The 24,834-nt window shown below is 52.2% G+C and overlaps 1 protein-coding gene across 1 annotated transcript; it reads left to right on the top strand.

Moving 5' to 3' along the window:
* Positions 1-946: 946 nt before the first annotated feature.
* On the top strand, positions 947-23,321 carry AMN (amnion associated transmembrane protein). The gene is made up of 12 exons (XM_083863165.1): positions 947-1,070; positions 3,070-3,188; positions 3,304-3,348; positions 13,808-13,895; positions 15,376-15,611; positions 17,117-17,254; positions 17,335-17,443; positions 18,499-18,581; positions 19,480-19,666; positions 20,425-20,599; positions 22,665-22,767; positions 23,030-23,321. The coding sequence occupies exons 1-12, from the start codon at positions 1,028-1,030 to the stop codon at positions 23,123-23,125; spliced, it is 1,422 nt and encodes a 473-aa protein (XP_083719291.1). The 5' UTR covers positions 947-1,027; the 3' UTR covers positions 23,126-23,321.
* Positions 23,322-24,834: the final 1,513 nt, after the last annotated feature.

The raw sequence follows: 24,834 nt of genomic DNA, 5'->3' as shown, positions 1-24,834 counted from the left end.
TGCCCAAGCTTAGAGCTGCAGCTCTAAGGAGTTTTCTCTCCTGGCACCTCAGTCTATCTGCCAAGTTGGAAGGTAGGAAGCAGGGGGAGTACAAATGGTGGGATGGGGATGGTTTGCTTCCCACTCCTGCACTCCTAAATCCTTGCTGGTGTCAGGTGAGAGCTTCTTGTGGTCTGTGACCCTTCCACTGGATGACCCTTCCAAGAACTTCTTCAGTCTCTTCCTGGCTTCTAGTAAACCCCATATTCACCAATCTTCTGCCCTTGCCCTGCTGGTACCAGAGCCCCACAGCTCTCTCCTTGGCATGAGCCTCTGCCACCATCCATACTCTCCCCCCACCCTTTTCTGCTCCTAACACACCCTTGGCAAGGACACGAGGCTGGACTGGCACTGCTCCGTGCTGTGGCAGACGACAGGGGTGGTGCAGTCCCCCCTCCTGCTGCATCCCCACGCACTGGTGCTGCTGCCAGCAGCCCCCAGCAGCCGCCACAGGCACAGTGCTGGCGCTGCTGGATAACGATCAAATCAGCTGGTGGCCAAAGTACAATTACGAGTCCTGGCTGGGAGCTGCTCCCTTCCAAGCGAGCTAATTGAAAATACAGGGAGGCCATTATTAGTAATTACAGGGTGGCCTGTTCAGCAGGGGAGAGGTGTGGGATGTGCAGAGCGTGTTCACCCCGACACCCTTCAGCGGGACTGGGATGACTGGGGGGAGTGTGGGTGGCGAGGCCTGGTGGGCCAAGCTGGGCCAGCCCCACTCCTGCCTCCCCAGATACTTCCTCCCTGGCTCTCTTAGATTCCCCACGGATGCCAAGGAAACAGGGAGATTGGGAAAGGATTTGAGCACGGAGCAGCTTCTGGAACAGAGCAAGGCTGTGGCTCAGGGTGGGAGAAGCTGCCTCTCCTCATGGTTATAACTCCCCGCTCCCTGCAGCCTCCCCCGGGCCGGGCCATCACGTGCCCTGGGAAGGGGCAAGGTCCAGCCGGGCAGGGACCGAGGAGCCCAGGGACAGCAGCCGGCTGCGGAATGAAGCGCCTGCTCGTCCTCCTGGCTCTCCTGCAGCTCCTCGGTGAGTATGGCCAGGGCCCGGCCGCCGTGGGGTGAGCGCTGGGCGACCTCCGCATTTGGCGTGTGTGCTGCCGGCGGCCCCGGCTCGGAGCGGGCCCTGTCACTCACAGCGTACCCGGCATTTCCAGCCGGACACAGGGTAGGCAGGCAGGGGACCGAGTGAGGCTGGGAGAGCCGTGCGGGGCCTGCCGAGCCTCTCATTTGAAGTCAGCGGCGCTGCGCTGCAGGACGCGCTCCCTGTTGAATATGCATGTGTCTTTGATGTTCAAGGACTGCGCTTCCCGGGAGACGAGGCCGGTTAAATAGCACAATGATATTTCCAGGGCTGGGGGAGGGTGCAGGAATGCAGGGCGCTGCTGCACGGGGCCAAGGGATGAACCTCGGGGGGGATGCGGGGCCGTCCCCAGGCTGTGCCCGGCCCTGGGCTCGCCTCACCCGCGGGCCGTGGGGCTTTGTGTGGTGGGGCTGGCCCAGCCCTTCGGCTGCAGCTCTGGCCTCTCCCTTCCCCGGCTCCCCGGGGCGGCAGGACACCAGGGAACCGCAGCGAGGAGGGAACATCTTGCCATTACTGTCTAGGGGCTTTTTTTTTCCCTTCTTCAGCTCTTTTCTGCTCGGAGGTAGCGAGGTGTTTATGCCCACAGCACTGCGAGCAGCTGCTTGGCTCCAGTTCTTACCACCGGTGATGGTTTTTTCCCGTCTCGGAGGGTTTTACAGAGGACAGGGTACGGGTGTGTTGGCTCTGCCCGAGGCCTCCTTCAGGCCTGAGACAGGGGAGCCCCTCTGCGCCTTGTACTGGCTCCAGGACTTTCATTCTGGTTAAAAACACATCATTTCCTGTTCATCTGGAGATGGCTACTACAGCAAGAGGTCTCAGCAGAGCCCCTGGCAGAGCGAAACAGCACAAATTACACCTCAGGGTGATCCCTGTGTGCTGACAGAGTCTCTGCAGCCTCATCATTGGGAGTAGCCAGGCCCAGGCTTTGTGCACCTTCCTCTGTCAGCTGGAGTAACTCAGAACACCCCTCCTGCCCCGGGCTGGGCCAGCATTCCCTCTCCATTCCCCAGTCCCTTCCCCCACTGTACAAAGGCTTTCTACATCCTTTGTAATTTCGTGCATCTTTCTCCTACAGAAAAGATGATCCATTAAAACGGCAAAAAGTAGGAGGTTTTGTCATTTTCTCTTCTATGTCTCATACTCACTTGCCTGAAGCCATTTAATTCAGGCTGCTGGAGGTTCATTCATCTTCAGCTGAACATGCATCTCCCAGTCAAGCCTGGGCAATGTCAGGCTGGGAGGCTGCTCTGCTATGCTTGTGCAGTAGTCAGAGAGGTCAGAGTGAAAAACTCCTCTGCCATGTCCTGTCCCTGGCCAGCAGGCTCATCCCTGTGGGGCCCCAAGGGCAGGACTGCCACTGTCCCAGGAAAACCCAAGGGGAAGAACCCTGTTTCCCAACATGTTTATGCCTCAGGCTGAAGTACACCATTGCATCCTCCCCCTCTAGATCCAAACACATGAAAGCAGCCTGTACTTATGCTACATGTCTCATATCAAATGCCCTTTCTTCTCTTGCCCTGTCTTAGTGAGATCTCAGCTCTGCATGCCTACTCTGCACCTTCTGGAAACTGAAGGCTGAGGAATCTACTTGTTTAATTATTCTGAGTGACAACAAAACCCCCTGCAAGGATTTCTTAACCACTAGGTGTATGTCATTCTTACCCTTTGCCTGCAGGACACTTTCCTGCCTTCTGTCTGCCTGCTGAGTGTTTGTCTCTTGCTTCTCTTCCTGTCTGGGTGGCTAAAACCATCACCCAGCCAAAAAAAAATCCCCCATGTAGAGAAGGGCTGTGACTGCTCAGTTGGGACAATTCAGAAGCTGCTCTTGGGTGGAAAATCCCCAAATCCGGCCTAAAAATGCCAAGCCATCCTAAAGCTCATTCCAGAGCAGGCTCCCAGTGCCTCTCATTGACTGGGTTACAGTGTTTTTTCTGTTCCCTCCCAGGTGCCACTGCTGCCGTGTACAAGCAGTGGATCCCCAACACCAATTTCGAAACCGCCTCCAACTGGGATAAAGGCAGAGTCCCCTGTGCCAGGGATGTGGTGCACTTTGAGAAGGACAAGGTATTGACATTTTTAATTTATTTTTATTTTTGTTTTTGCAAAAACACCGTCAGGCATTGGAAAAGCCCCTTTACCTGACAGGCCAAAGCACACTTTGTTCTTGCTTTTCTTCTAGGTTGTCTCGGTCTTCGTCAGGTCTCCCCATGCACTGACAGACATGGTAAGGCATGGTGTGCAGAGGTGTAAGAGGGTGGGCAAGGGCAGGAGCTGGAGCTCATTCCTCTGTCCCCCTCTCCTCAGAATCAGAAAATGGTTTGGCTTAGAGTGGACCTTAAAGGTCATCAGTCGCAATCTCCTGCCATGGACAGGGACACCTTCCACCAGACCAGGTCTTGCTCAAAGTCCTGTCCAACCTGGCCCCAAACACTTCCAGGGATGGGGCATCCACAGCTTCTCTGGGCAGCCTGTGCCAGTGTCTCATCACCTTCATAGTAAAGAATTTCTTCCTAATATCTAATGTCCTACTGTCTCTGTCAGTTTAAAGTTATTAATGAACTTTGACACTTTCCTCCATGGTCCAGCCAGACCAAGGATGCCTCAGCTAAGGCAAGGGACAGGAGTTCTACAGCAGCCTGGGTTTCTCTGTAACACGGAACCAAAAAGCTCATTTCTGTTTTCTGGTGGTTTTTTGGTGTTGGTTTTTTTTGTTTGGGTGGGGGGTTTTATTGTTTGTTTGGGTGTTCTGTTTTTTAATGAGAGGAGATGAGAGAGAGTACAGCAAACCCCAATTTCATTTGAAAGAGATTGATTTTTCCTCCTCAAAGGAGGGCTAAAACCCCCTCCCATGTGATGGAGACCTTGGCAGTAGTTGGCTGAGGAGCACCAACCCACAGCATTGCTGACACGGAGCAGGCACTAGCCCTGGGCAGAGGCTAAGTGAAGCTGACATCAAAATATCCCGAAATGAAAACAAACTGCTCTGGGAAATCCCAAAACATTGCTTGAGAAATTTTCTTTCAAGTGCCGTTGGGTTTTATATTTTTCTGTGGTATTATCAGTGTAGCTGTGGCAGGATGGGCATGACACCCTGCTGAAATGTGTGTGTTGAGTGATATAAGATTGTGGGGGGCTCAGTTTGGTGGGGTTTCTGAGCAACCTGGTTTTGCCCCACATGAGGAACTCTGCCCTAGAGAAGGCTGACAGGCAGCCATGGTAAACATGGGCTCTCAATCTCTGTTGCTTGGAGGGTAAAATTTAACAGGAAGGAATTTAAGGGAAAAGCAAACCCACTGCCCCAACCTGCCAGTGGGGGATGGGTCACCAGTGAGCCGTCTCTCAGTGCTGGGACAGGAAGAGATGGGCTGGATCCTGTTTGGAAACCTCCTTCTTTAGACCTGATGAGCGTGGATGAGTTTCCTCTCTTGCTTTTAGGGCAGCTTTGCTTTTTTATTGGCCATTAAATTTGAAGAAGCCCTTGAAATTTATGTGGTGTAATTTGTTCAGGCTGTCTACGCCACTAATAGTTTTGATGCTTTAATAACGCCATGTGCCACGTTTAATCCCTCTACAAATATTTGGAGAAGATACTTTATTTATATGGCATTTTAAATATGGATTTTTGAAGGAAAGAATGTACTGGGGAAATACGTACAAATATAATGTAATAAATGATGTGGAATTTACCCAGAGAAGAAAAGAGCAAAATACCACTCCAGTAGATTTTATTTTACTTACAGATGAATGTATAATATTTCTAAAGTACTTTCATCAGAGGCCTGCAAAGTGCATAATTGCAGAGCAGCGTCAGTCATTACGGCTGAGCCTCCCTCAGCCAAGCTGGAGAGCAGAGCTGAGCAGCCTGAGGAGAGCGAGATCAGCACAACCTTTGCACAACACAAAACAACACCCATGGCCCTGCCCCCTGCTCGGGTGGATGGCTCCTATTGTGACAGAGGGATGGGTCAGTGTGCCCCAGTGACCCCTGGCTCGTCCCAATCAAAGGTTCCAGAGTGCTGGCAGGAGCTCCTGGGGACCCTCTGCTGCCTTGGGGTTTCTCCGGGCCCCTGCTGCTGGCAGGCAGCTGCAAAGGCTCCAGGGTTACAGTGAATTTTATAGTCACACTGCTGTGCAGATGCGGGGGACTGCTAGGGGATCCATGAGGGAATGAAACATCACACAGGCTGTGACGGCACCATTCCCCTCCTGCACTGAATTGCACTGCAGGTGAGAAGCCAGCCCTGCCTATAACCTGTACTGCAGTTCACACCTTCCTTCTGACCATCACTGCCCCAGCAATTCCCTGTGAACTGTCCCAGCATGTCTCTTAGTGAAGTGGTTAATATTTCTTTTTAATTTCAGCTCAGGCACTTCCCTCCTGTTCACTGCCATGCTCTGCTGTCACCAGGTGATACAGGGACTGCGAAGGTTAGGGATGAAAAAGGAACGAAACCTACCACCTGAGCTGGGCTGCCACTCATGCAAATGGCATGAAATTTGGCAACCAGCTGGTTAGAAAATGAATTGGTCATGAGGCTTTTTGCAGAGAGGCTGGGCTGCACCTGTTCGGCTGCCAGCCACACGCGCTGGAGCATTAATCACTTAAATCAGCAAGAATACATTAAGCTTTAGAGTCACCATGGAGATGCTATACAGCCTTTGGCCAAAAAAGAAAAAAGCAGAATGTTGTTTGCTGTAGTAGCATAGAAAGAAATTCATGACTGAGGAGGGATTAGGCTCTCAGTGACTTTCATGAAGATAGTGCCTGCTGTAGCAAGTGTAGGGGAGGATGCTTGGTGCTGGTGGTGGAGGGACAGCATGAGATCTCCCATCTCAACTCCCCAGCTGAGTGGAATGTTGGAGAGTCCTCATGTATCACCATCGCTCCTCTCCTAGACATTATGTGAAAGCTCACCTCTGTAGGGTGAGCTCTGCAGACCCCTCCCCATCCATCCCATATGGGCACTAGACAACTGCTGGAAGATGCCTTCTTGGGAGGAGGCTGTTGGGGCATAGAGCCTTCATCCTTGCTCAGAACTCACCCACTGAGCACCCAGCTCAGTAGTTATTTGAAGTTTCAAATGGATCTCTAATTCAGTCACACACTAATTCCAAATCCAGCTTAAGCGTAAGTGGCTTTGATGCACAACTGTTGTGATTAGGCTGGATTTTCTATGGTATTTAGCTGCCTAAAGATGCAGATCGGTATTTAGCCAGCTTTTGGAGGTGCCTGAGACTAAATGTGCAGAAAAGATGGAAGTGGAGGTGATGATGCCTGGCATGGGTGGTCCAGGGCTAGGCAGACTTTGGCTTTGTCTCCTGATGGGGGAAAAAGACTCCTGTGGGGGATTAGGCCCTCTGGCTATGGCTGTGCTTCCAAAGGGAGCCAGGCCAGGGCATGGCTGCAGCAGTGAGCCTGGTGTTTGCCCCAGTAACACCAGCCCTTGTGCAGTTTGTGCCTGAGCTGGCCAGCACTGACATGTGGCCAGGGATGGATGCTGCTGCTTCTGTTTTTGGGGTGGCAGGAGTCGGGTTTATTCACACGGGCAGAGTAGCCTTGCTCAGCCCCAGGGTCAGGACACTGTCTGGGGTTACTCAGCAGCCCTGACATCACCTTTCCAGCTCTGCCCCATCCCTGAGCTCTGCTGTAGGGCGGCATCTGTCCGTACTCCCTCCCTGCCTACCCCACAAGGGGCTGCAGGGCTGGGCAAGGGTTTGGACTGTGCGGGGCACTGGGGTCTGACCAGGGACACCTCCCCCAGCCTTATATTTTTAGCTGCCTAATTGCGAGAGCAGAATGTACTCGGCTTTGCTGCAGGATGCTCCCGCTCGGTTCCTGGCAGAGATTGATCTTGAAATGCCAATTGCTCTCCAGGGGCACCGGCTCTAATGAATTGCCACAGTTCGCGCTAGTCCCAGGCACCGGTGCTCCCTCCCCCACCTCTTCCCAGACAGCGGGGTAATGAGACAACCAGAAAAGGGATTCTTTTTCCTTCCCCTAAGATGAAGGTAAAAAATTTCAGGGGAGTGTGTGCCAGCACATAATTCCAAGATGGAATCCTGCAGTCTTTTCTGTGTCAGCATTCACACAGAAGGTGTGTGCTAGGAAAGGAGTTTGGTAAAGCAGCCATTTACACTCATCTCCCCGAGTCTATTTGCTCATTTCAGGCTGGTTTCCAGCAGGAGGAGTTACTAAAGTCTATGATGAGCAGAGCAGCTTGCCAGCATGCTGGGCTGCAGCGGATGCTGGAGCCTGCCTGGCTGGGAAGCTGCTCCATGGACCGTCTGCCATCCCTTCAGTCCTGGGCATGGCCCCTCTGCCCCCACCTCGAGCATCTTCCTGGCTTTCTCTGACCTTGTATGTAGAGGAAAGTTCAGGAAAAGGAGCTTAACTAATCTGAAATATATTTGGAAAATGGCTTTAAGCCTCTCTGTGTCTTCTGCATCTATAGCTCAATGTCTTCAGCTACCCAAGGGGCTTCCCTGTCACACCTGATTTCTGTACCCTGTTGGGATCTGTTTGGCTAGAAGTGTGTACTGGGGATTTGCAATCAAGTTAATGGGCTTTTTGGGTCTGTTGTTTGGTTTTTATCCTCCCATGGCTTTCACTGAGCCCTGTGGGGTGGTTTGGCAGGTGCTGTGGCTTCACTGTAGGGATGGGCAGGACCATGATGTGTTGGGAACCTGATGTGGCAGATCACCCTGGTGCCAGGGGCTGTAGTGGCAAGGCCAGGTTGGACAGGTGCTGTGGGGAGCCCCTGTGCTGAAACACAATCTAAAATGTGAGGAGCAGAAACAGCAGGGGAGCCAGTTCTGGCATTAATGACAGTGTGGCTGTGCTGCTGCTGCTGCTGCTGCTGCTGGGCAGGAGGGGAGGCAGGGACACAGGCAGGGACAGCAGCCAAGCACCTCGTTAGCTTGCAGGGGATGACACTGAAATGATGATATCCCCTGGCATGCTGCGCCTGTGCCTGTGCTCCTGGCTCTCTGGGTCAGAAGCAGAGGTATGAGCTATTGCTGGGATCAGAGCAGGGCTGTGGGGATCCCCCACCACTGCTGGTGGGGCCCATGGACAGCAGCCCCAGCTTCTGTGCCCCAGGCGTGCTGCACCAGCCTACATGAGTAGGAGCTTCACAGGGATTTGGGCTGCATTTCTGGCCTGGTTTCCTTGGACAGCTAAAGCCCCATTCCTCATGGGACCATATGCCTGAGCAGGGAGGTCTTTGGGCAGCAAGGTGCTGCTCCAGCAGCAGGTGACCCTTCTCAGCTCACACAGAGGTCTCAGATTGGCAGGAGGTCATCCTGCCTTGCCAGGGACCTGGACTAGCTGCTGTGGGATCAAGGGCCATGGCAGGAACACGCTGGCTTTGGCAGAAAACTGAGGGTATGGGGTGCCATGTGTGGCTGAGGGGAAGGACACTGTCCTGAGGGTGCAGGTGAAAGCTTCACCTGGACCAGAAGGTGAATAAATGAAGCCCCAGTAATGAACCCAAGAAATGCTGCTCCAAGCGAGCCCCTAGCAACGCTCCAGAGTTGTCAGAGGGATTCACCTGTGAGTGAACCTGGCCCTGTGCCTTTCTGGGGTGTCAGCCAACAGCTGGATATCACCCAGGCACCACCACGTGAGACCCCCAGCCCCAGCAGGCACTGGGAAGATCCCTGCTGTTCCCACCTGTGGGCAGAATGGGCAGGGCCTGCTCACCTGCTTCCCCGGGCTGCCTGCTGCTTCCATGGGCTGCCACTGCCCCAGCAGGGCAGGGCTGGGGAAAGATAAAATGGGAATCATTTCCCTTGAGCACTAGTGCTTGTGGTGGGTTACGACAATCTGTGTTGGAGCAATAGCCCATCTGCATCTTGTCCCAGTGATGTTTTTCAACGTAGGGCCAGCAGCAGCAGTGGCAAAGCTGCTCCTGGGCTGGGTGCCAGGCAAGGGGATGTACCCAGGGGATGATGGCTGCTGACCTGCTGCTGGTGCAGACGTGGATGCAGCACTGTGGAGCTCAGTGTGCCCAGGCAGTCTTAGGTTGAATGATGGGGATGGTGGCACCATCTCATCCAAGCAAGGAATTCGAATGCATTGATGCTGCAAATAAAAGCAAGGCTGGAGGAAGACCTGGCTACAGTCACAAGTGGTGTTGACCCTGGTTAAAGCACAAGTGCTGCATTTTTCCTGTGCTGATTATGGTGATATGCCAGTCACAGTGCTCCTGTCAGTCATCTCAGCCCAATCCTTGTGACTCAGGCAGAGCCAGGATGTGCCAGAGGCTGGTTAAAGCCATCTGATTGGAAAGTCATCTCTCAGGACTTTGCTACTTTTTCATTTCACATTTTGGAGGCTAGTTTCTTTTTCACTTATGCATTGGGGCAGCAGATTCTTTCTGGTAGTGCAATGCTGCTGGGGCTGGTCCCAGAGCCACATGGGGTCTTTTTTTTTTTTTTTGGGGCGGGGGGGGGGGGTGTGTTTTGGTTTGGTTTGGTTTTGTTTTCCTGACTTTGATAAGAAAAATTATGACTGTGTTTCAGTTGTCATTACACTTGATAACTGAGGAGGTAAGTGATTTACCAGTAACAGGGATGGGAAATGACTAATGGGACTCTAAGCACTCGCTGTATTAATGGCCCTGGAGTACAGGTTGGCAGGAGGAAGGGAAAGCAGATGAAACTGCCAGCTTTTTGGCTTTGGTTCATTGGTACTGTCATTGCTCAGTTCAAAATGTACTTGGAAAGTGGCCCAACCTGTATGCAATTTCCATACTAAACTCCCAAAGGTAGAAAACAACTGCCCAACCAGAGTCTCCATTTGTCCACTGCAGTGAGCCGAGATGCTTAACTTATGTTAGGAAAAAAGAAAGGGCAAATTATTTACAAAGATCCACTGGATGATGGAGACACTCCTGAAACACTGCCCAGTGGTGAGAATCTCAGGCAGGGCTGGTGGTGACTGTGCAGCACAGCTGCCTCAGTGGGCAGGGAGCCATAGCTGCAGGGTCTACCCCAGAAATTCCTGTGACGAAGCAGAAGTACAGAGCTCTTCCTGAACTTGGTGTTTGTGAAGATGAGGTGACTCTGTCCCGTCTTGCATCATGTTATGTTGCATCTTAATTCCAGGGCTGGTGCTTGCAGTGTTTGGGTAATCCCAGGGTGTGAAGTGACACTGTGTATGCTCAGTCTCATTTCCCTGTCACACTGACACCCACATAAGCAGCTTCCTCTGGGCTTGGGAAGTCCAGCCACCCTGGGATTTTGGCCTCAGCAGTGGAGGAGGATCTCCTGTGGTGGCTGGAGAAGCTGCATCTTGTCCAGACAGCTCAGAGGCCAATGTCTTCAGAGCACAGGCGCTGCAGGCATGGGGCAGATTTGGCATGAACCATTTCTCCCAGCTCTCCTCTTGAACAGAACAGGTGCTGGGTCCTGCTGGCCCTGCCCTCCCAAGCACATGCAGGATGCACCACCTCGCTTGGTCTGGTGTTGTGTATCTGTGTGTGTGTCCCTAACCGAGGAAGTTATCCTCTTAAACCTCATCTCCTCTCTTACCACACTGAACTCAGCCCTGCCACGTGAATCTTTGATGTGTTTTCCTTCTCCCCTGGTTAGTTTGTGAAGGTCTGAATGAACCCTTGGACACAAAAGCTTCTTAAGTCCTGCCTGGTCACCACAGGGTGTTTGGGAAGCTCTGACCCATGGCCATAGTCAAAGTGGTAACTACAGGGGAGAGAGCTGTCAGGCAGGGAGGGATGAGAGCAGGGACTTCCCAACCCAGTGGTCTTGATCTAGTCACAACACTCACAAATGCCAACTTCAGCAGCCTGGGAAAGCAAGCAGAGACCAATCATGGTCCTGCTGTGTAACCATCCCCCTCAACAGCAGCTGCTGGCTGATTTTCCTCCTTCCACCCAAAGATCCCTGCAGCTTTGGGTCTGAGTGCCCAGAGCTGGCTGCCATGAAGAGCTGGTACCCTGTGCTGGTGAAAGGATCTGCTGCATCCCATCCAAAGCCCCACGCTGAGCAGCTCAGACGGGCCCCAGAGGCAGCTGGCCACCCTTGCAGCCTGGCCCTGCTGTGCACAGCTGGCTGCAGAGGCCAGCCTGCAAACTGGGCAAGAGGCAGAGCCCAGGGGCTCCAGGCTGCAGTGGTCCAGCCAGTCTGGGAGAAGAGACTGGGCTGGCAATGCTGCTGGCACTGGCCTGAGTATGGGCAACAGCTGCCTGCTCCAAAATGTCCCATTGCCTGCTCCTGCCTGAGCTCACAGGAAAGCAAGCCAGGGCTCTTGAAGTGAAGTACAGCATTTTGTGGTTGAAGCTGGTAGCATTGTCCTCACCCAGCTGAATGCAGGCCAAGTCCTCAGCCTCAAAACAGACGTGTTTTGATGGCTTTTTCATCTGCAGCTAAAGGACATGATGCCTTTTGTATCCTGGCAGACCTTTCAGCCTTTTTCAATGCTTCAGCACTGGACAAATTTCCTCTACTCAAAAGTAATAGAAATTCAGAGAACCTGATGGCAGGACACAGGCTGTGGTCTGATGGAGCAGTGTCCATAGGCAAGGGCTTCTTCCTGGCTGGAGGGGAGACTCCACACCTGTTGGGAAAGATGAGACAGGAAAAGCTAACAAATATGATTGCCTGGCAAGAAATACTAAAGATATAAAACCCGTGAGTGAAATAGAAATGAAACCCAGCTTTGAGATGTGATCATGGCAGGCAGGAAGACGGTGATCAGCTGGAGTTAGGTTGAAGGACAGAAAACAAAAGGACCCAAGGGTGTAGCCCCTCTCCACCCTGCCAAGATATCCAGGAAAAGGTAGATAAGAAAAGTAGTCTTTAGAGTTTAGAATATAGGATGATATGGTAATATAGTAGTGCTCATAGGCTGCATGCAAAGTTTGTAGGTTTTGTATCTTGTGCCAGTTGGTCACTGTAAATTAGAATATTCAACACAAAAGGAGATATAATGTATTGTAATAAGGCTCTCTTACCCCTGCCCTCTTACCTGCCCTAGCTCTCTTAGTGCTCTTATCCCTATTACTGCTCTTAGCCCTCTTACCTCCCTTACCCCTGCTATCTCCCTTACCTCATACCCTCTCTCTCTCTCCCTCTCTCTTTGGGGCTTCCCTTCAGCCCAGGCTGGTGGCTGAAGGCAAAGCCCTTTTTACCCATGACCCTTGCAATAAAACCACGTGTTTCTAGAATATCTCAAGTCTGCAGAGCTCCTTCTCCCTGCCGTCCATGGATGATCCTAAACACACCCTTGGGGCACAGGTGGCTCCAAGCTGTGTTATTCCCAGTGTCATCCCCTCTTGTCCAGCCCAATGTATGGCATTGCTGGGTCCAAAGCAGATGGTGCAGAGGAGCGCTGTGGGATAGCACTTCTTGTGGCTGTGGGCAGCCACCCTCTGCTCTCTATTCTGGCTTCTCATGGTTCCTGAACCAAGAGGGGCACCAGGGCTAAGGTCTTCAAAGCACTGCACCACCAAGGCACTAAATTTCTTAACAGGTTCCTGGGGATAATGAGCTTTTTGCCTTGTCCAACTCCCCCATACCTTCCCCATGGTGGCCTCTGAGTAGGAATGAGCATCCTCAGGCAAAACTAGCCAGGGACAGAGAGCTATCATTGCCACCTGCAGCAGTCAGTCATAAGTCTTGCTTTCTCTAACCTACATACATATTTAAAGACCAATTAAGTAGATGAAACCTTAAAATCCCATTTAACTTTTTCTGCCTGAACAGAGGACCCTGTGCATCGGCATAACTCAGTCCTGGAGGGCTTTCAGCTGCTGTTGGGGAGTGATGTTATAACACTGGATAGATCAAATCAGAGAAGAGAGCCTTGAGCATCACTGACTCTAAAATATTGGGAGAAACCATGACTTTACCCCTGCAATTTCTAAATGTAAAGTAAGATAGGCTGGGCTGAATAACCTGTTTGCTGTGAATGAGTTGCCTGAGTTGATCATTTACATGGGCCTATCTTAGAGTTTGCAGTGCTGGCTGGTGACCCAGGTGGCCACAGTTTCTTGCTGAAAAGGTTCCCATGGCAGAGCTGTGCCTGTTGAGGTTTGTCAATGGCCCCAGACTGAAGCCAGGTCAGTACCATGACCCTGGCTACCTGCTGGTGATGTCCTACCCAACAAGAAGAGGGTCTGGCTCTGGCAAGCTGCTCCAAATGCCACTGTGTGTTTCCCTTAGCTTGTGCTCAGTGCAAATTCACAACCTGACACTGTACCAAGCATAGTCTGGACCCCTGAGTTACATATTGTGAGGCAAGCACAACCCCTGGAGGTGGGAACCCATTAAGTGAGGGGGCCTCTGGCACTTGTAGAGTAAGGCTGGGGTTTTTTTGGTGTACCAACCATGTATAAATGCATTCCTGAGCTGTTGCCAGTGTGTACAAAAGGAGGAAGAAACTGTTAAAGAGCTTATTCTGCTTTTTCCTTTTCTTGCTTTTCTGAATGCTTTTCTGTGTTATGGAAGATAATGTCAAACTGCCTCTCCCCATTGCAGGATCTCCATCTGTAAAACCAGGAGCTGATACTTTCCCATTTACATGGGGCACGGTAAGGGTAGCTCCTGATAACTGTAAAGGAAACTGTGAATGTAATAGGAAGCCTAATAATTAGCAGTGTTATTTGATTACAAGCCTGGGTGGCTGGCAGCAGGACAGTAACACTCTGCATCCCTTCATCTAGTACCTGCCTCTGAATGGAGAATTCGTGCTGGCATCTGGTGCAGCATTCACAGCTTCTGATGGCAGCTGGGATCCAGGCTGTGACTCAGGTATTTTGTGCCCAAACCAGGCACCCCATCAGCCTGTGATGAATCATGCAAATTCAGCCCAAATACCTCTACAAAGGTGCTACCTCAGAGCAAAGTGAATCACTCCTCTTCAATACTTACCTTTTCTTTGATGACCTCCCTCACATCAGATCTTTTTTTCCTCCTAGATCACCTGTCTTCTAAAAAGGTAATTATAGTAGGAAAGCCTTTGAAGTTGTAGCAGAGAGGCAAATATTGTTTGTATTTTCCCCTACCTATTAAGCATGTAGCCACATCAAAGCCCTGATTTTTCTCTGCCATGGTGTTTCTAAAGAAAACCAGTTAGGAGTTATACACTGGTGAGCCAAACCATGGCCATCGCAGCAAGCTGGCCTTTGGCCCCACACACACCTACCAGCCTCCAGCCCCTGGCTGAGACAGCAGGTTTGTGTCATTGGTGCCTGCTATTATCTGAAAGCTATTTTCTAGAGAGGTGTATTTTGGGTGCTTAAGAGCTACCCCATGCTTTCAGTGGCAAGTAACTTTTTAGTTCCTCTACAAAGAAGGAAGCATTCGAGCAGAGCACCTGTGCCTGCACTCTGAATTGAGGGGAGAAAAAAAAGGAAAAAAAAAAAAAAAGGAGAAAAAGTCTAAATCAGTCTCCCCAGAGGAAGGATTGTAGCTTAAGACTTTCTGGAGCCACTCTGAAATCCTTCATCCCTATCATTTTTTTGTTTTGGGGCTGTTTTCCCCCCAGCAGGGATGCTCTGGCATCTGTGCTTGGCACTGGGCTTTTCCTGCTGACCATGCACTGCTCCTGTGAAATCAGCAGGCATTTCTGGGACAGCTTTCATAAATGGACCTCTTTAAAGCATGATTTCAAAATGAATGCATATAATTCAATCACTAATACCTGCATGCTGGCTGCATTGGTAAAGGTTCAGCTGCTGGGAAGGGAGAGAAGGAATCAGGGCACTGCATGATGAGAGACTAACCAGCAGGGAAATGGTTAACGGTTAAATAATTGATAGGTAAATGGGGCACTGGCTTTGGGGTTACCTGCTGCAGGGAACGGGGCTGGTCACATTTCTGCAGACCTGCCAGGCTTCTGGGGAACAGACATGAATTATCATACCTGGTTTTGTCAGATTTAGCTGTTACTCAGCATTCAGGCAGATGTTTTTTCTCTTTAACCAGAAGGATGAGTTTTTAAAAATGGGGGAAAAATATCCTGTAGGATCTGGGCCTGGAAGCCTGCAGGCAGATGTGGGATTTGGGCTGAGACCCCTGCCCTGAGTTCTGGGAAGCTTTGCCAAGTTCTGGGAAATGCCTGCAGCATCTGCCCCCGAGGGCGCTGCCAGGGCCAGCCCTCGGCTCCTGCCCACAGGGTGAGATCCTTCACTTCAGGCCAGACAGAGCCTAGTTTACCAACCCAGATACATCTGCCGGGGCTTTGGATGTGGGGTTGAGTCACGCTCAGCCTTTTCCATCCCTTTCCCAGGTGGAACAGTGAGGTTCGCTGATGCCGAGCACCGCGCCTGGTTCGACCCCACCCTGTGGCAGGACGTTCTCTCCAGCGGGGAGCCGAGGCCGAGCGGGCCCATCTTTTCCGTGGACGAGGAGCGCGTCCCGTGTCGCTACGACGATGTTATCTTCCCTCCCGAAACCTCCTTCCGGATAAACACCGACTCATCGCAGCCGGTGATTCAGCTCCGCAGCATCTCTGTCATGGGCCAGGTAAAGGTGGGGAGAGAGGGTGAGAAACTGGCTCCACACCTTCTCCCCACAGCCCCGGGGAAGGACCAGCTGGAGATGAGATGGGGCACACCCGTGAGGCTGCGGGTCTATGAGCAGCCTCTGCTGTGGATGGCCTCGATGGCTTTTTGCATCGAGCGGTTTGTTATCGCCTCCCTCCCCGCGGTGTGGGAGCGCAGGCTGCCTCACTGTGCATGTTTAAAAAGGGGCCAATGTGTGGGGGTCAAACCAGCAGCAAATGGCAGCTCCTCCGGCTCCCAGGGGTGCCTCCCTTCCCAGGCACGTGTCTGCAGCCGTGATGCTCAGGGACCCTCTGGGGACACCTCCCTCCTGCCCCCGACCTTAATGTGGCCTGTGGCCCAGTGATCATCTCCCAGTTTTGCTCCAGCACTGCTCTTTAATTGATTGGAGGGATAATTATAGCAGCGCTGGCAGCCTGCTGTGCCTCAGCCTGGGAATCAGGCTCCCCATGAGCCCTGTCCCTCCTGGTCGGGGGAGCAGGAGATCACAGGCGCTGCAGCAGTAAACACAGGCTCCTTCCAGGAGTGGGAGACGCGGCAGGCGTTTCATAAGTTATTTATTATTTCTGCTGCTGCGCTGGCTGGGATCTGCCATTTCGGGGCCAGGCATTAGGTAAGCTGCTTTTTGAGTAATAGGCTCAGTTGGTGCCCAGGCGAGTCTGAACAAGGCAGTGCCCCAGTGGAACTCACCCCAGGCACACATAGCCTCAGGGATGGAGGGGTGGATGCTCTTGGGTGCTCAGAGTGATGCTGGCCCTGCTGATGCCTCAGGCTACATCACAGCATATCTTCACTCCCAGGGATCACTGCTGGCTGTCCTTCAGGGCAGGGGCTGCTACTGACTGATGACATAGAAGGAGAAGGTGCTTTTTTATGATCATAGCGTATTTCCTAAGAACTGCTCTTGTGAGCTTCTCTATCCTTTTGTACACAGCCTACTCTGAGGTCTGTGATGACTATTTTCACCCCAGGCCCTGAGAAATCTGCCTGTTGTGCCAGAGCATGGAGACACTTCCTGTGGGAGAGAGTGGGTGAAGGAATCACTGGTGACTTGGCAGGATGAGGCTGGTCAGTCCAACTCAGCTTTTGCTAATGCAAAGCACATAGGAAATCTTCTCAGATAGAAGGACAACAGCTCAGATCCAGCCCCCTAACTCCCAGTAGTGAAAAGCTGATAACTTGAATTCTCAGAGCGAGCAGAAAGATGGAAAGCAAAAGAAGAAAGTGCCCAGCTTCCTCATTGTCATTGTTTTTGGTTTAAGAGAGAGGTTTTTTGTTTGTCTAGGGGAAAAGATGGACTGATTGTATTGGCAGAGTTTTCCTGATGCATCACTGGCTGCAGCAGGGCTGCCCAGTGATGGCCATCAGATGTGACACCAGGTGTCCCAGCAGCACAGCTGGGTGCCTGGGGACAGCACTGGGACCTATCCTGGGATACTCATCTGCTTTTTGCTCTTCCCGGCACAGGAGCTGAACACCCCATCGTCCTGGGCTGGGTACCTGCAGGGCCCCTCTGCCTCACTGCAGTTTCATGGCAATGGCACTCTCCAGGTGACAGGCACTGGCTGTCCTGATAAGTCTGGCTGTGCCTGTGGGAACGCGCTGGTGAGTCTTCCCTCTCCCATTTTGGGGTCTCCAGTGCAGTTTGCAGGGGGAGTGGCTGACACTGTCCTGCTCTCCCTTAGGATGGCCCCCGCATCTGCACAGCCCTGCTCAGGGCATCAGGGAGCCAGTGCCCAGAGCCAGCGTGCCAGAGCCCTTTGCAGCCCCTTGGCCACTGCTGTGGGATCTGTGGTGAGTGGGGGACACAGCCCTATTTCTCTTCCCTGTCACGCCAGCTGCCCCAGCTTGTTTCCCCTAGCTCCCTGTGGGAAAGTTGAGTGCAGGGGGTGCTTGCTGATGGTTGTAAGCTGAAGTTTTGCTGTATCACTGCTGCAAAGGGTCCCATCTGTGGGTCCCAAGTGCAGATCCCATCATGCCACCTTCCCAGCACATCTCTCTGAAGAGATCCTGGCTTTTGGGAGCCTGTTCTGAGTCGCAGCCCTTTGTCCCTGCTTCTGGTTTATCCTGTCAGGATGTCACAGCTCGTCAAGCTAATAGGGCTCTGCTGAGTTTATGCAGCCGAAAACATGCAGAGGAAATGCAACCTTTTCCACTGTAATGTCAGCTTCCTAACAGCCAGCTTGTTTAATTTCATTTAAAATAAAATCATGCAGATTGACAGTGTTGTCTCTGCAATTCTTGCTCCCCCATTAATCTGCATGAAATGTTGCTGGGGGCAATTTTTCATGCACGACTGTACCTGGGTACTTGGTATCCAATATTTGGTATGTTATACCAAATTCATTAAAACGGCACCATATGTTTCTCCAACATCCTCCTAAAAGCATAGTCCTTTACAGTCTTTAGGACAATTTAAAATTTCAACAAATGCTTTACTCTATTTTTTCCCAGGAAAATATTTGTCTCCATGACTGCAGTGCAGTGGTGCAGAGAGTAGAGGTGTTCCCTCCTCTCAGCCTTCCCCTCAAAGCCAGGGTAGTGCTGCTGCACCACAGCCTCGTGGCCCCAAAACCAGGGACATGGAGAGCTTCCCAGAGGGATAAGTGTGAGAAAGCTTTCCAGGGAAATCTTCTCTCCAGAATATGTTGGAAAGCCAAAAGTCTTTCATCAAACCCAGCTGACAAAAAGACCAGCAAGAGAGGTTTCTCTCTGAGCCCAGCCAGACCAGTTGCACAGGGTACCAGAGGGTCCCCAGTGCCTTTTGTGGCAGTCAGAGCTTTGCTGCTGTGGCTGCTCTCTGCCCACATGAGATGACAGTTTGATGTCTGTCTGTTTTCTGGCTGCAGGGGCCACCATTAACCTGGATTTCACTCCTGATTTTGACCTGCAGAAGTACCAGGACAGATTGGTCCAAGAGCTGCTGAGCCAGGTACATCAGCCTGTCAGATTGGGAGGGGCTAATGAAACCACAAGCCACTGGCCACATCTGCCAGTGACTTGATGCCTGTGGAACTGTCTGGGGCGGGCATGTGGGCAGGGGTACAGCTCACTCCCCACACCCTGCAGGGCACACTCTCCCCTGTGCCTGCTTGCTGTGTCCCTTGCTCCCCACCACAGCCCCACCATTCACTCAGCTCAGGGCAGGAAGAGCTGCTGAGATGCAATGGGGAAAGATGCAGGGGGGCTTGCTGGCAACCCTGCTCTAGAAAACAGAGGAGGTCAGGTCTAGGTCACCTGGGAGCTCAGTGCACACAGCTGGGACCATGCACACCTGCAGCAGGGCATTCCCTGGCCGATGCTGAGCTGCTTTTCCATTCCCCAGTGAGCAAGCAGAGGGTGGGTGACTGGCACTGGCCAGCTCTCAGATGCTCTAGAAAGCATCACTTCATGCTGCTGCTTGTCAGACACAGCTTGACATCCCTCCTCTTTGCCAGGGGCTGCTCTGCGTTGCACTGGGAGGTTCGATACCAGAGTATTGCTCTATTGATCCTGAGCTGAAAGCCGTCTGCCTGCCCTCCTCACAGTCACAAGTCTTAATACAGCTTTTAATGGGTGTGATACACTAAATTGCTTTCTCAGCATGGTCTCCTCCATGGGGGTTCATTGTGTGCAGGGTGCTGGTCCCACCTTGGGGGAGAGAAGACATACAAGCCTCTCCTTTGGGAAATGCAACAGCACTGCTGTGACAGGGATGACAGCTCTGTGGTGGGGCTCCCATGAAGATTCAGGTGGGCCTTGCAGCTGCACCCATTGTGGCTGTCTGGAGATGTGCCTAATTTGTGCCTACCCTCTCACGGGCTTTACGTGTCTCCTTGTGTTTTGGGAAGCCCAAATACGCTGGCGTGCGGATGGCCATATCCAAGGTGCACAAAGCACAGACCTCCCTGGGCATCACGTCCCGAAGCTCTACTCCTCTCATCCAAATCGTGCTGATTGATGACAGAGCAGGAGCACAGGCGGGCACTGCAGCAGAGCAGGTGGCAGCAGACATCATGGACAGCATAGCACAGCATGGTAACACCCCTGTCCTCCTCAGCAGATCCCCTGAAGGTGCACCCAGACCCACTGCTGGCCAGAGCTTTGTATTCCCTGCCAGCCAGCCCACATGTCCAGTGGGGCTTGAATGTCTCTGAGGATGGATATTCCACATCTCTTTGCAGCCTATCTCCATAACTCACCATCTTCACAGTAAACCAGTTCTTTATATATAAATACTTAGATACATATAGGTGTTTAAGTGGAATTTATGGTATTCAGTATCTGTGCGTTGCCTCTTGCCCAGTCACTGGGTGCTGAGAGAAGAGCCTGGCTCAGTGCTCCAGCTGTGGCTCACCAGGGCAGGGCAGAGCAGAGTGGAAGGGTCACCTCCCTTGCCCTGCTGGCAATTCTCCTTATGCAGCCTAGGACACCGGTGTGCTTCCGTGCCATGTCTGACCATGACCAGCTTGGTGCCTGCCTGGGCCCCCAGGTGCCTGTCTGCAGAGCTGCTCTGTAGCCAGAATCCTGCTTGTGGAGGCAGACAGTGGAAGCTGGCAAATACTGATGGGTGCACAGTTCACAGCCAGGAAACCTGGTGGTCATTGTGTGGGTGGCAGACCCACAGGTCTGTCCCCATTGAGTCCATCCATCAGTGAATCCCATCCCTGTTCCCAGGGAAGGGCAGTCAACCAGACAAGGCAAGGGCAAGCAGAGCCAGAGCCAGCTGAAGGCTCCCTCAGCCATGGGTGTGGGATGTGTTGCCCTGTATAATCCTCATCCCTGTTTCTTCCCAGGTGAAGCTCTTGGCATTTCAAGTGGCAAAATGGAAGTGGCCACTGGCAGCACTGCCAGCGAGCAAGTGGGGATCCACCCAGTGAGCAAGATCACAGCAGGGACAGTCATGGGGCTACTCTTCAGTCTCCTGCTCCTTGGAGGGATCCTCTTTCTCTACAGAAAGGGAAAGCTGAGGTAGGGATGGGGCTTCTGCCAGCAATAAATATTCTGGCTGCCTCTGCTTGGGGGCAGCTGCCAGCCCAGGCTGTCATTCCAGCCTGGCATACAGGGGCACACGGTGCTGCCCGGAGCTCCCAGGGAGAGGGGCATGGCCTGGCAGCCCCAACATTGCTGTTCACAGAACCACAACATGGTTTGGGCTGGAAGGACCTCAAAGATCAGTTCCAACCCCCTGCCATAGCCAGCAACACCTTCCACTAGACCAGGTTTCTCAGAGCCCCAACCAGCCTAGCCTTGAACATTTCCAGGGATGGAGCATCCACAACTTCTCTGGGAAACCTGTGCCAGTGCCTCACCACCCTCACAGTAAAGAGTTTGTTCGCAATATCTAATCTAAACCTGCCCTGTGTCAGTTTAAAACTTGTCCTTGCTCCTCATGGTTTACTGGAGGTGAGGTGGCTGAAAGACTCTTCTGTACTCTTGGATTGTTGCTTCATTCTCCTCTGTGACCAGGAGGAGCTGCCTCTTGGCAGGGTGCAGTGTGCTTGGGTGGGAGCAGGGCTGCTGCAGCTCTGCTGGAGCTTTGCACAGCCTGGTCATGGTGCCTGGTGACATCTCCTGTTCCTTGGCACCCTTAGTTTGCAGCCCTGCTGGGGAGGGGAGGACTGAACCTGCCAGCTGCTCAATAGAAATGCATCAAAATAATGCAAAACACTAGTTCCACAGCTTCATAACCATTAAAGGGAGAGACAGCATCCAAAAGCAAGTGCAGCTTCTGTGGGTTCACACAGCATGGAGTACAGAGTGCAGGTCCCAGGGGAGGGCTGGAGGGTGCACCTGACTGCACCACAGCTGGGAGCTATTCAGAAATACCCCTTCTCCATCATCTTTTTCCCTCACAGCTTGGAGATGGGGCCTGGCAGTGATTAGGGCATCCCAGCAGTGCCCGCGCCAGGAGCTTGGGGCACCCACCTCTGCTCTTCCCACATGCACCCACTTTGACAATGGAGGGGTTTTTGCAGGGTTTAGTGGCTGCCTGCTGAGCTGCTCTGGGTTGTCTCATTTACCCAGCTGTGGGCAAGTGGGGTTGGCTTCACACATTTCATAACCACGGGCTAGGAATTGCTTAAATTTGCATGTGCAAAGTGCACCTCTGCCAGGGGGTTCTGAACTCCCCGGTGCTGGGGCTGTCATGTCACAGGCTCACAAGTCAGGTTTTTTGTTCCCTCCCACTTCCTCCCCTGGGATTTTGTCACTGTGCAGCAGTGGCCCTAACCAGGAACACTTGCCCTGCTGCTTGACACATGCTGACATGATATTTCCTAGCAGTAAACCCATGCCTTCATTTAATTTCTAAATAAAACTCCCAGACTCATAATTGCTACTTGATGATTTATCTTTCACTGATGCTTCTTTGGATGCTCAACAGACCTCTGAAACCAGCTCTGTCAGCAGCAGGAGGGAATTTTGTGTAGCTACAGGAGACAGAGCTGGGCCTGTCCAACTCCTGCTGCAGGTCCCCGTTATTTCCATTGAAAGGACCCTGGCAGAGCTTCCCTCAGAGCTCCTGAGGTGACGTGTGTGGACCTGCTGCTGAGCCCACATGTAGCAAGTATCCAGTGAAGGGGAGTGCTCAGTGACTGGACCCTTAGGATAAAAGAAATGAAGAAAATAATGCAAGTAGTAATGGTGATTAAGATGAAAAGAATTGTAACATGATAAAAGTAATGATAAAAGTAATTAGTACTTGTTGAGATTGCAGTGGGAACAGGTGTCAGCTCTGTGGCAATTCTTTTAGGCCACAGGGAAGGAATGATTGCTCCAAAGTGAAGCCTGTGCTAGAGCTGTCTGCCTTGCAAACTCCTCCCTCCAGAATGCAGGTCCCAAATCCCCAGGCTTAATGATTTCTGCTGGATACAGTGGCTTTTCCCTGGGAAAGAGTACAGCTATCCCATTTCAATCACAGCCTGACATTTTGCTCCTGTATGTTTTCCCATCCATCTCTTAAGCTGCAGGGTTTCAGCTGGGGCATTGCAGGGATGGGGGGGATGTGGATGGTGATGCCCAGCTCTCTCCCCAGGTTTCCTGCCCTGCGCCTGTCCCGGTCCTGGGACAGACTGGAGGACCCAGTGCCACCTGCACCAGCCAGTGACAAAGGCTTTGACAACCCCGTGTTCAATGTGGTGAGTCACCACTGCCAGGGACACCGGGGTGCCTGGGGGCATGGGCAGGAGCTGCTGGGTGCCATGACTCTCCTGAAAGCCTCTTGGGATTACCCTGACAGGGGCCCTGCTTTCCCCTGGCCAGGAGGGGTCTGTGGGACATTCCTGTTCTCCCTCAGGTCACCAGCCTCTCAACTGCTGCGGGGACTCAGCACTGGGTGGGCTTTGCCAAGGGTTTTGCTTCTCTTCCCCATTGGTTGTTTTTCCTTCCTTGCTGTTGCAGGAGCCTCCAGATGCTGATCTTGGAGAGGAGACACCTAAAGATATCCAGGTCTTCTACCTCAACCCTCTGTACGATGCAAGCGAGACAGAGACCTGATGGTGTGGATTTATGCTGGGGGCAGACACCAGTCCCTTGGGGACACCAACTACCTCTCCAGCCCTCACAGCCCCTCACAGTCCCTCATATCACTCCTGGTGGGATTTAAGCCAGAAGCAGATCCCACTTGAATAAAAGTGTCTGTACAGTGAAGGAAATCATAGCAAACCTTCACTGTTGGACTCAGTCACTTCGACATGGCCTCCCTGGTGTTATTTCTGGGTTTTGAACTGAATTTTGTAGATGCACAAAACTATTAAATGCATTTAATATTTAATATTTAAACTGAATTTTGTAGATGCACAGAACTATTCTTTTTGGATAGTTCAGCATTAAGATTTGAGTTTCAGATGGTATCCAGAGAAGTTGGGGTCTATCTCAGCACCCCATGCTGTGCTGGATTTCCCCCAGGGCACACAGGAGGTTGAAGGAAGCATCCCTGCCTAGGTGCATGACAGAAATTCAGTGCTCAAACACATTTTAGAATATGACCCAGAGCCTTCAGGGCCTGGACCCATTAGCTGGAAGGTTGTTTTGCTTTCCAGCAGTATGCTCAGTGCTGGGGATCTCTGCTCAGGGTCCCCATTCCTCCTCTCACTCCTCTCCACTAGGTGCTGGTGAGGTGCAGTCCTGATTAAACAATTCCCTCCCGAGGGGAGCTTCTGGAGCTTGCTTCTTCCCTCTCTGCCCGGACCGATAGGTAAGAAGCCCTCTTGGACCTTTGGGGAGGGATTTATCCTGTTTGGGATAAATTTGGGGATATATCCTGTTACTCCTCAAGGTAAGAAGGTCTTCTCACAGTAGAAGGGGAAGGGAGTTTGGTGCTGGGGTCCCCAGGGAGGGATTCAGGCAGGAACAGAGGGCTGGGGACAGTCACACCAGCCCATCTCTGATGAGGGTTGGAGCAGTGGCACTGAGGGGCCTCGTTAGTGCTGGCCTGTGTCAAACAGCATCGTCTGCCCACAATGTCAGCAGCACATCTTTATGGAGCAGGGCTGATGGGTGAGGCAGAAATTATGGATATGTATGTAAATGAATGCAAATTTACACTCCACTGAGTGTTCAGTAGGGCTCGTTGGCATATTCCATAAGGAAGCAGCTATTTTAAGTTTATAATATTTTGTTCTACTCTCTGGAAGACATAATCCCTTCTCAAAGGCCTAGGAATTCATCATTAGGTGCATCAGAGCCCTTAGGAAGGGTAACAGGCAGCATGTGGTGGTGGGACCAGCCCTGCCTTCTGGAAACAGGTAGGAGAAAAGCACAAGGCAGGCAGGGAACAAGGCCTCTCTGAGCTCCTGCTTGCTGAGGTGAATTTGCAAGTGGGGCAGGACAGGAGGAGTCCTGTGCTCAGGGCACACACACCCTTGGGATTTCACCATGCACACCTCTCCTGAGGGGGCTCCTCCACCAGTACTGGGATGAAAAGCACCTTGCCTGGGCATGAGTTTCTGCTGCCTCTGTCTGGCACTTGTTGCTGGGTGAAATAGTCACCGACCAGGTCAAAAAGCAGAGGAAGCCATCAGCCTGCAGCAGCTGACATGGGCATGTTGGGAATATTCAATCCCCACCATCCCATGGTCCTGCAACCAGTCCATCACTCTGGGGAGCAGTGACCCAAGGACAGGACCCCAAAACTCACCTCACAACACACAGTCACTCCTGTGATGTGAGCCCAGGGGAGATCACCACCCCAAGCCCTCCTGCCG

This window comes from Zosterops lateralis (genome assembly GCF_965231275.1).
Source record: "Zosterops lateralis genome assembly, chromosome: 6".
NCBI lineage: Eukaryota > Metazoa > Chordata > Aves > Passeriformes > Zosteropidae > Zosterops > Zosterops lateralis.
The sequence above is the reverse complement of the archived record's forward strand: the minus strand, read 5'-3'. Positions and strand labels throughout refer to the sequence as shown.

Coding starts and splice junctions, on each gene's coding strand:
- AMN (XM_083863165.1), top strand. CDS start 1,028: ATGAAGCGCCTGCTCGTCCTCCTGGCTCTCCTGCAGCTCCTCG. Junction 1,071..3,069: donor GGCTCTCCTGCAGCTCCTCG/GTGAGTATGGCC, acceptor GTTCCCTCCCAG/GTGCCACTGCTGCCGTGTAC. Junction 15,612..17,116: donor GCATCTCTGTCATGGGCCAG/GTAAAGGTGGGG, acceptor TTCCCGGCACAG/GAGCTGAACACCCCATCGTC.